The 11,750-nt window shown below is 42.0% G+C and overlaps 1 protein-coding gene across 3 annotated transcripts in view; it reads left to right on the top strand.

Moving 5' to 3' along the window:
* Positions 1-11,750, top strand: part of LOC111587747 (cell adhesion molecule DSCAML1) — a 108,479-nt gene that overhangs the window by 13,404 nt on the left and 83,325 nt on the right. For all 3 annotated transcript variants that reach the window (XR_004846414.2, XM_023297845.3, XM_023297838.3), the window contains exon 3: positions 5,825-5,971. Coding sequence is in view for 2 of the 3 variants with exons in the window: in XM_023297845.3 (XP_023153613.2) it covers positions 5,825-5,971 (147 nt within the window). In the remaining variant the exon portion in view is untranslated. The remainder of the gene's footprint in view (positions 1-5,824; positions 5,972-11,750) is intronic.

The following is an 11,750-nucleotide window of genomic DNA, read 5'->3' as shown; positions in this document are numbered from 1 at the left end:
TGTGCACAGACAAAATCTCTCTCCAAAAAAAAGAAAAAAAAAGCTGCCCGATTCTTTTCCTCATCACCACACACACACAAACACACACCCATATGGCCTGCATGGTCCCCAGAGTAGGACAGTCCCTCCAGCGTGAGAGTGACCTTCTAGCCAGCCTCGGCGTCGGGATGACTTTCCCTTCCCAAATAATTACAACAATTAATCAATTAAATGCTGAGGCAACCACAACTCCACAGCTCCATAACCAGGGCTCACGTGCATGTGTGTGCACCTCATTACCTCCAGAGTCCTGCACGACACACACGCTCATTTACGCACTCGCATACAAAAAAATTAAAAAAAATCTCCGTAGTTGCCATGGGCGACAGAGGCGTGAGCGCCAGGGTGTGGCATGCCCCGTCTCAGGTGGTGCAGGAGAATGATGACAGCTGACAGCTCACAGTGTGACACCTCCCAAAAGTCTGCCCCCCCTTCTCTCTCTCTTTCCCTACTCTTCACATCTTCACGTCTCTCTACCCTCCCCCTCTTTCTCACCCCCTCCCATGCATGCTGATTGTGGTCCAATAATAGCACTAGCACCTGTCTGGATAGCTCTACATTTATGAAAACCAATATGTGGGCTGCTTGTTTTCCTGTATAGGGTTTATTTTTTCTCTCTCATTGCGATAAATGTAGTTTTTTATGCGATTGTTTTATTTATTTATTTTTAACTTAAGCTCAACACTACTCTATTGATATATTTCTTATCTATCTTATGTGATTGAGGTTTGAGAGACGGCTAAAGAGAGTCCAAAATTTTTGGAATATGTCTCCATATACTGAAGTTTATATGGCGATCGAAGTGCTTACTACTAAATTCTACTGATCATTTCCACTGTCATTATAGAAATTCACATTTTTGTGTTTCTTTTCTCACTTTATAGGGACCCATTGGTTTTTATTCATTCATGTATTGTGTAAAAAAAAACCCAAAAACTTGGAAAGTTTGAAAACTCAAAGCACACTTGATGTTCATTGTCATTCGTTATAGAGCTTTAGTAAGCTGTAATAATAATTGACTTCAGTTGATGTTTGCAAAGCAGAAAAACTGCATTTAAAAATGTAAAAACCCTTTTCTTTTGCTTACACCTCCACCCATACTGGCATATGAACACGATTATATAGGTCTGTCCTTACAAGAATGAAATCTATCATGTAACAAAAAAAAAACAACAGTACAAAAAAGAATTCTTCCCTAAACAGAAACCCAACCAAGACATTTTTTGTAGTTTGATTTCTAATATGGAAAAATATGATTTTTTTTGTGAGAAGATAAGATTTACATGCGTGGAAATTAAAAACTGATAAATCAGATGTGACATATTAAGCACTGGTAATATGTACTTGCTATTACAGAGTAACATGTTTTTGTTATTTAAGGTCTCTATTAAATATAATTTTATCCAATTTTAGCTGTTTTATTCTCATATAATTTCTTCCTTTTTTAGCCTCAAACCAGATATTATTTCAATAATACATTTAAAATAAACATTCTAATAGATTATATGTCAGTTAATTTCAGCCTATTTTAACTGTGATGATCTTTTAGCCCATTTCAGTTTTGAAACTGAATTTTGCAAGTTTTAACACATCATCAGTCTTTTTTCAGAAGAGTAAAATAAAGCAATTGGTTGAGTTTCCAGGGCAAATCTGTCAGCTGTCGCATCTAGTATTATCAAAGGACTGTGGCAGAGAAAATGTATTTCACATCAACAAAAAGATTGACTATCAAGCCACTTTTGTGAGTTGGACACTAACCCCAAAAGGAAAGTTTGTTTTTTTTAATGTAACACACCTTGCAGTTTGACAGCAAATAGCTTCAAGGACTCCTCTCACATTTGAACATTTCATCTCTGTGGGTTTTGCACTTTTTCCTCACTTGCCTTTCTTTAGGATGCACATCTCATTTTCATTTTTCAGTAACAAGTTACAGGACCCAAAAGACAGTTAAAGGACAGGTGTGTGAGTTTGCTCTTAAAATGAAAACACACCTTTGGTACATACAGTTAGTTGTTGCAGTTGTTTATGCTGGGATAATATTCTGGCTTAGTCCGAGGGTTTCATGTTTTGTGCACCTAACACCTCCTCAGACAAACTTAATAAAATGAAATGGAGACACCTGTTCAGTGAGCCCCACCTCAGCTCCCCTTTGTTCTAACTAAAACATACAAACCTACATAGGCCCGGGCCAACACAGCAGGTGTTTAGATCTCTTCCCTCCATCTGCCCTCCTCATCTCTTCTCTGGCTGACATTTCCTTACTAATACAGTAAATAGGGTCCCTGAACCTGACACACCGTTTTTTTTTTCTCCTCCATCCTTTTTCATTCAATAATGAAACCTGCATCTGCTCATTTCTCCACTGTTTCATTATATTTCTCAGCCTCTATCTTTCTCCTTCTCTGTGTTTTTACTGCTTGCTTTATGAATAAGTAAATGCAGTATTTGGTTTCCCCATCGTTAATTATTGAAGCGACAGTGATACAGGACTTGCCTCCCAGTGCGCCCAGTCACCCAGACCCATGTTTTAGCTCGTTCCTAGGCAACCAGGCTGCATATAGTCAGGCATCAGTAACATCCTAATGATTCTGCTGCGCATGCGATGAGGGGGAGTGCAATTTACACACAAATCAGTTGGGCTACCATTTGCATCATGTCACCAGGCTTAAGAGGATGAATATGTAATGTTTTTTTTTTTTCCCCCCTCTGTGTCTTTCATATCTTTCGAAGAGAAACGTGTGATAAATGACAATGCTATCACAACAGCTGCCTCTTATTGGGGGTTGGTTACACGGTTGTGTACAAGGGCGTGTTGCCATAGAAGGCTTATTTGACACATTTTAATAGGGAGAGGAGTGGTTAAACAACACTTTTCTTAAAGGGTATCAAGTGTAGGACAAGGTGGGATCACAGACACGGGAGCACAATCCTGAGGTGACCTTGACTGGATCTGAACCGAATTGAAATGTGATGACTGTCATCCTCGCGCCAAACATTTACAAGCTGTCAAGCTGATTTTAAACACTGTGAGAGGCTCAGTGGACGTTGGGGATTTTACTTGCTATTGACGAGAAGCAGCAGAGTCAGTCAGAGAGTAAATAAATGATTGAAAGAATTGGCCCGGCCACAGCAGCCGAGGCTGCGCTGTCGATCCCGGCTATTGATCTGCAGGTAGATGGCATCAATGAAAAGCAGGAGCTGTTTAAATGAAAAATTGAAATGAGGACCTGATTAGAATTAATTATCTTTGAGCTTTGATTTGTTGGTGAATTAAGCTTCAGATCACATTAGCGGGCTGTGTGTCAGGTGACCAGAGTGAGATGTGATATGCTGTCCAAGTGCAAGTGAGGTGGAAAACCACACTTGCTCTTTTTTCAAGACCCAAAATCAAACATTGTACACCTCATCTATCTTTTGGCAAGGTCACATATATAATGAGATGGAAAGTTTTAACAATTTTAACAATTTTAACAGACTCTACTCCAATCTTAACTCAACAACTTAACCAGTCAGGAAAGAAGAAAGACAGGGTTCAAGGTTCAAGTGATTATGAATAAAGTAGAAGAGTGTGAAAGCAATGGGCGGAATCAAACAAAGACTTGAGAGATTAAACCTCGAACTTTAAGGTGAAAGTCTCCCCACCATTTGGACAAGGACATCGGCTTTGGTTCCACTGGGTTCCAGTGACAGTGGCGGCTGGCATAAAGCATTATTAATGACCAAGGAAAGTGGCCTTCGGGCTAGGCGTTAATTATACCACTGGAGAGCTGGGGGAGAGACAACGAACACACGGGAGGGCGGGGCCACTCCCTGTGTTGTGTGTGTGTGCATATATGTGTGTTTTACATTGTTAAGCCATTACTGTCCCCATTTCTAGAAGGAGCCCAGTTGATAGATTGCTAGAAACACTCCCCAATATCAGTTGGAGACCCTATCTCATTTCTGTAATTGTGTTTTTCCCATCTTACTCATGTCAAATAGCCCCCTTTTTGTCTGTGTCAAAGTTCCAGGAAGAAAAATCTAGTAACATCCCTTTAAACAAATAAGATCAAGATGGCAGGTAAGGCCATACAGTGTAACTGAGTTCAGTTTCGAAAGCAGCATCCTTTTCATTCAGTTGAGCTAACATGCCCTTGAACTACCAGTTTGTTCCTGCTCACCAAAATACTCCATTAATTTAATTTCACTTTACTTAATTTATTTAATGAAAATGTATGCTCTGATTCAGCTTTCCCATTTCTCACTAATCTAAATATGACAGAGTTAACTGGAGAGATAATTTGGTTAGCTACAGGCTACTGTTTTCATCATTAAGCCTGTCTTAATCACCACCATCCTTTCTGTACACTGGCACAGATTCACAGTCTAGTGCACTGCATGCCATGTGCAGAGGGTGTGTTTTTGATGCCTGGCGCCTGCATGTGACAGTTCCACTGGCTGTGAGCAGCCCTCCACTCCTCGCCGTCTCATAGCATCTGCGACGTTGTGCTTTAAAAGGCCAGGGGCCGCTCACTGTGCATCCCCTTCAACGCAGCTCCAAGTCGACTCTCCTTACAATCATACTGCGACTTTCAATCTGGGGCTAAACTGTGAAACACTGGCCTAATGTGGCTGAACAGGACACCAGACAAGTTTGTTTACTGGGCCTCCCCCTGCTTTTACTGTGAGCTGTACAGGACAGCCTGGTGTCAGCTGCACAGCGCCAACATGTAAACTTATGTAAAGAAAGATTTGTTGATTGAAGAAATGTGTCAAGAAAAAAAATGCATTTTTTCCACCTTTGAAATTGCAATGTTATGATGCTTTTCTCTGTTTTAGATCATGACAGTGTCACAACCTTCTGTATTTGGACTCTTGGTTCAAATCATCAATATGAAATATCATCTCAGATGTCAAAATAATAAATAAAATAATATCTAATAAGTTGTCAGGGCGGGGCTGCACAGTGGCGTAGTGGTTAGCACTTTCGCCTTGCAGTGAGAAGATCCCTGGTTCGCGTCCCGGCTTTCCCGGGATCTTTCTGCATGGAGTTTGCATGTTCTCCCTGTGCATGCGTGGGTTTTCTCCGGGTACTCCGGCTTCCTCCCACAGTCCAAAAATATGCTGAGGTTAATTGATTATTCTAAATTGCCCGTAGGTGTGAATGTGAGAGTGATTGTTTGTCTATATATGTAGCCCTGCGACAGACTGGCGACCTGTCTAGGGTGTCCCCTGCCTTCGCCCGAGTCAGCTGGGATAGGCTCCAGCCCCCCCCGCGACCCTAGTGAGGAATAAGCGGTGTATAGATAATGGATGGATGGATGGAAGTTGTCAGGGCAATTTCTGACAGAAACATTTTCTTCAAGCACAAAGTTGTATGATAATACCACAACCATCTGTCAATAGTTTTGTCTACTCCAGACTCAAAATACAAAATCCTTTCCAGTCCAGCTTTGTCGGTGTAACTGTTTAATGCTTTGCCTTTCTGTCTTGTATATCAATAATTCAATATATTATGTTTTCAAACTGTTGATCAGACAAAACAAGAAATTTGAGGCCATAATCTTGCTCTCTGGGAAACACTTATGGATAATTCTAAGTATTTTCTAGTAACTAAATGATCAAATATTTGCTACTTAGCCCAACTTCTATCACAAAACCAACAAAAGTGTCAATAATTTTCACTTTTGCCACTTTTGCATTGCTTACAACTACCAATCAAGGTTTTTTGAGTTGAGACATCCGCCATCACCAGCAACCAGTGTCCCTCTGTGAACTAACACCAGCTCTTTTCTTCACACGCCAGTGTTCAGGGAGCCCTACACAGTCCGAGTGGCCGACCAGCGCTCCATGCGGGGTAATGTTGCCGTGTTCAAGTGCCTCATCCCCTCAGCCGTCCAGGAGTATGTCAGCGTGGTGTCCTGGGAGAAAGACACCGTCTCCATCGTCCCTGGTAGGAAATGACAGTCGCCACCAAAAACACAAACTTACTCTGCAGAAAAGTTCACTGTGAATGCATGTTTACTGTGTTTGATTTGTTGGAATGTACTATTGGAAACCAAATGTACGTCCCATACATCAGTGGAGAATACTTGCCCTTAGAGAAATGAGTTTTTAAAAAAAAAAAAAAAAAAAAAATAAATGAATCATGTTTTGGTTTTACTTCAGTTTTTATTGTCGTGAAGGTTTCCTCCTTGTTTGCCATTTTTGTAGTTGTTCACAGCCCTTAATCGATACAAATCACTTTATCTGTGCTGCTGGCATCAGTGCTGGCGAGAGAAGATGGAGGAAGGTTGACAGAATGCTTCAGTCATTCAAAAATAAGTCTGATGAAATGGCCTTTGCCTGGCACATTCCTGGCTCCTCACTCACTAACTGACACCGCTGTGGTTAATAGCTGTGTTACAGGGATAAATCAGGCATTAGCAGACATGTGCTGTTTGTGCGAGGAGTGTGTGTGTGGACTGGAGGGATCTAATTTGATGAGTGATAGATCTGTTTAGCTGCTCATCACAGTCACCCAAAAGAGAACAGCCACACCTTTAGGGCTCTGCTGTGTCTGGAGCTGTTCTCCCTGATTCATCTGATCCTCCATTCAAATGGCTCCGTGTTTAATAGTAATATCAGTTTGAGCAGGAGCTCCTACATGCTGCTCTGTGCCTGTGCGTTGGCATTTCTGTGTGTGTATGCATGCGTTCGGGGCTTGTGTGGTGCAGTGTTAACATTTGCTCCATGGAGCAATAGCAAATTGCAGGGTGTCAGATGAGACTGTTTAGGTCAGATGATACGTATTGCTCCCTCTGCCCCTTATCTCGCTCTCTGATACCGAGCACCCGTTTCATCTCTCCACACTGTGTGCGGTGGTGTGTGCATAAAGGTGTGTGTGTTTGTGCGCCTCTTTGTATGGCTCTGTCCTTCACACAGGAGCACTCATTGATCCAGCACAACTGTAGTGTGTGTGTGTGTGTGTGTGTGTGTGTGTGTGTGTGTGTGTGTGTGTGTGTGTGTGTGTGTGTGTGTGTGTGTGTGTGTGTGTGTGTGTGTGTGGGGCCTGAGGGGGGTTTCCAGTCTGAATCGATAAAGCTTGCTGCTGGATTCCCCTCTCTCTTGTCACGGATCCCTCAGTGTGAGAGTGGTGAGATCGGGCCAGTCTGTTTGACTCATAGCTCTGTGTGTGCGAGTGCATGTCTGTGTGAACAGTGTGTGTGTGTGTGTGTGAACAGTGTGTGTGTGTGTGCCTGTGTTTGTTGAAGCCACTGTATCATGCCTGTGTGGTAAGAGCTCAGTGGGAGTATGTTATTGATCAACTGATGGACACATTGGGTAAAACATGCACATATGAACAAGCAAAAGCATGCAGGAACATGTACAAACACACACACGATTACATGAGCAGCTTTCTGAGATTATTCTGGTCAGTGCACATTATCCATAATCTTTAATGAAAAGGCTGCAATATAATTCTCTCTAAGAACGTATAATACAAAGGAGTGTATTTAGTGAATATTCTCATCAGTACTTTGATTTATGAATTACGTGATTTAATCTCATTGTATATGCAGTGAAATATTGTAAAATACAGTGTGTTATTGAAGTGATAAAGAATATGAAATATTTTTGTAATATTGTAAACTCAGTGTTTTGAGGTCACAGACTTTTGATTGATGTGATGCCACAGTCAGCTTTGGGGGACTATAATGAGCGATTTGAATTGTTTTTCACTATTTTCTGAGATAAATCAATAAACTGATTAATTTTAAGGTTTTTGCTAATAACAATATTCATCCTGAACCATCGGAATTTGCATTTGAAAAGAATCGAGAGACTTTTTTTTTGTTTTGTTTTCCACTTTTCTCCCTCACTCCTCCTCTCTCTCCACAGGGCTGATGAATAGGTCTTATTAGTAACACAGTGCTCCTTTTCTTCTTTCTGTCCATCTTTGGCTCGAAGCCTCATCTCTTTCCCTCCCTGGTACAGACTGGTGGCCTGTGTCAGCATCATGGACACACACACACACATACACGCACGCACACACACACACACATGCACGCACACACACACACACACACACTCTGACACACTGAGGGCATGCAAGCACCCCTCCCATCCCACTGCACTCCACCACTCACCTCATCCATCCATCCATCCATCCATCCATCCATCCATCCATCCATCCATCCACCCACTTCATCAATCAGCTCCTGGTGGCATGTACAGCTTTCAGTCTTTCAATAGCACTCGAGATGCTCTAGTGGTTCGCCATTTATTAGGGACAGTGTATGCCAAGGTATTGGCTTGACAGGATGACACATGTCACACAGACGGGCGTGTTGGTCAATAAAGCTGAGTTTGAATGGGCTTTGATGAAGAGGCAGGAGGGTGTTTGCTGACAGCTGGCCTCACTGTGAGACGACCCTGCCTGGGTGTCGTGTCACTATTTGACAGCCAAATCTGTTTGCGTTGTGGCCCGTTCGTGGAGCAATGTGGGGGGGAGTAGACAGATAGATAGACAAGGCAGACAGTCAAACAGAGAAGGGCTTTGTGTGTTGACTGGCTATCGCCGTTTCTACTCCCCTGTCATACCTCCCCTTCTCTGCGCTACTTTTCTATCCAGCCATATCTCTTCCTTTAATTGATGGTTTGCTGCTGCTGCTGTCGGTTAGAAAATTAGCATTTGTTTGCTTGTCAGTTAGGGAACTGAAAGAGTATGCTGTGACGGATGTGTATGAAGGAACTTCATCTATGTGTGTGTGTGTGTGTGTGTGTGTGTGTGTGTGTGTGTGTGTGTGTGTGTGTGTGTCACTTTGTTAGTATCCATCTCCTCCTCCAGTTGGAGTTTAAAACAGTGTGAGTTTTATCTGGTCACCATGGTAACGGGTGCGATCCGGCGGGTGGAATGAGGAAGGTGTGAGGATGCATCGCTGCCTGATTTTTATGAGTGCATCACCACGGCTCGGCTTCGCCATACTCATGCATACACACACACAGACATGCGCACACAGACAACAGACATGGAACACAGAACTGCATATGTATGTTTTCTTTCCTTCTTTCTATGTGTCTTTCTTTCTTTTGCACATTCTTTTATTCATTTCAAGTTGTAAATTTCGTGATTCATGCCCCTGAATGTGATAGTGACACTGCATGTGTTCTATCCATCACATTGTTGCAGATATCGATATCTGGATGTATTTTAGCTGATAAATAACAAGGTATTGCATTTAGCCAGAGAATCACAGCTGCATAGTTTAAGCTGCAAAATTATGTTTACTGCACATATGAGCATCACTATTATTGATATAATATAGTAGTGTACAAAGATTTGAATCTATTTCGACTTACAGATTCTTATCCATTACACAGAGGCATCAGACTGTTTCACAGTTCTTTTGCAGCGTGAGAGTAATCACAAACAGTCATCAATTATCTTTAGTTATAAGATGAACAAGGAGTTTTGCAACAGGTGGTTTGGCCCCAAATAAGACCTGATGTTAAATGCATACATGCAGCCTAAATCCAGTAAGAGCTGTGGCAAGTTTTCCAAGATGCCTGGAACAACCTACCTGCCAAGTACTTTTATTTTACTTTTAAAACAAAACTTAAACGTTTTGCGCAGCACTTCAGATTTTGAACTGTCAAATATCAGAGATTATGTCAGACTCTTTAGTTGGACTGTCATATACACATCATCTTCAGGATTCTGTTCTTTAAGACCGACTTCACATGTTATTTTTGCTTGACAGATTAATCATAAAATACTGCTATTATCAAAAAATAATGCTAAAATAGAAACATAGGAGTTTGTCAGGAAATATGCAAAGGTCTGTGTATAACCTTGTGCCATAAATATGTATGTAGTTCGTTCAGTCTCTTTGGATTTTTGTCTTAACTAGAACTGAAAGAAGGAGTTTGACCAGTAGTGTAAAATTTCACAGACTGTGACATTAGATACAACATCTCAAAAAATAATGCTTGTGTGGATCACATTACTTATTGTGGTTGAATAAATTGTACAGTGGACACCTGTGTAGCAAACTTCATTAAATGCTGATGGAAACATTGACAGTGTAAGTTATATGATGGTATCAATTCAGGCTAAAGAATATGTGTTTTTACCTATCTGACTAAGCTAAATGTTAAATAATGTGTGATATTTTAAAATGCAGACTCCATTATGGGAAAAGTTCACATAGATTATTACAGCACTGTTAACCATAACTTCTTTAAAAGTTCATACTGTATGTTAACAGATTGCACAGATCTCCCAATTTTTCCATGTAACAAGGCAAACTGAAAAAACACTATGGAAAATAGACAAAGTGATAGACATGTACAGATAGATTTGTTGATTTTTCTATTTATTGAGTCACTGATTAGCTGATACAGCTGGAGGGAAAGCTAGAAAGAGAAAGTATCGAGGGTGAAGAGGGTGTGGAAAAGTGTGACGTCTGTTTTTGCATTCATTGATTGAGGCTGTTTAATCCCCCCTTTTCTTTCACAGACACTGCCTCTCTCTCTCTGTGAAGCGTAGCGTCACCACAGCTGCTGCAGCTTCTGTCCCAGTCTCCATTTTGTGGCCACTCTGCAGAGGCCCTGTACTCTCGCTACACCCCTCCGCCTATCCACTCTTAACTTCGTCCCTCTCTTGCCCCTTTTCCTTTCCTTTTCTAGAGGCACTTATTAGGATGGTGAAGTGACAAAGCGTCGTCCATTCCGTCCACTCCATCAGGCCCGAAAGTGGACAACAGATAGGCGCAGAGAAAAATTTGCAGAATAGGCAGAAAAACGAAAGACAAAGTGGCACAAAAGCATGACATGCTAAATTATGCAGATGGCAAAGTGGGCATAGGATGGAGGGATGATGGAATGAGGTAGGTAGGTATATGAATACATATGAGAGGATGGGCAGATGGACAAAGAGAGAGGTGTGTGCCTGGTTTTCTTGCTGTCCCCAGCACCCAAGGGAGAAGGAGTGGAAGGCCAGGGGCTCTAAAGCCGTTGTGTCCTGCCATTAAAGATGCATCTGACAAGTGCTTAATGCCCCCCAACCTACCCTCTCTCCACCGTTTCTCCTTTAGACTTTCTTTACTTATCCCTGTTAGCATCTGACCATTAACTATTACACACATCGTGTGCCCGAATGTGTGTTTGTCTTTAGGACGGTAGCAGTTCGTACCTCGTGTGAAGGTGAGGGGGGGAGAGAGTGAGCCGGGGGTAACCGTGGAGGGGAAATGGGTGGTGTTTACTTATTGATGTGTGTTTATGGGCTGTGGTGTGTGTGCGCGTGTGAACCTGGCAGTGATGCGTGTTAGGTTGGGTTATTTATTCAGCACTCGTGTTTGGATGTTTTACAGAGAGAACAGGTGCAGAGCGACTCTGAGCTCGCTCTGTTTGAGCCGACTGTGTGTGTGTTAGTGAGACAGACAGAGAGAGAGAGAGAGAGAGAGTCAGACACTGGGGCATTCACTGCTGTCCAGCCACTGATAGGGCTGCAGTGTTTATCTTTATGCATAACATGATTTGAATGTTGAAAGGAAATGACGGTGTGTGGATTTGGAGATTCACTGAGACATAAATGTCCATATTATGGATAGATAGATAGATAGATCGATAGATAGATAGATAGATAGATAGACTCTACATGCTCAGGAACATGGATGTTCTGTGTAGAGGCTGAAATGGCGGGAGAGATGGAGGGAGATTGAAGGAGGGAAGGAGGTAGGAAGTGAGAG

The sequence above is a fragment of the Amphiprion ocellaris genome, chromosome 7 (assembly GCF_022539595.1).
Source record: "Amphiprion ocellaris isolate individual 3 ecotype Okinawa chromosome 7, ASM2253959v1, whole genome shotgun sequence".
NCBI lineage: Eukaryota > Metazoa > Chordata > Actinopteri > Pomacentridae > Amphiprion > Amphiprion ocellaris.
The sequence above is the reverse complement of the archived record's forward strand: the minus strand, read 5'-3'. Positions and strand labels throughout refer to the sequence as shown.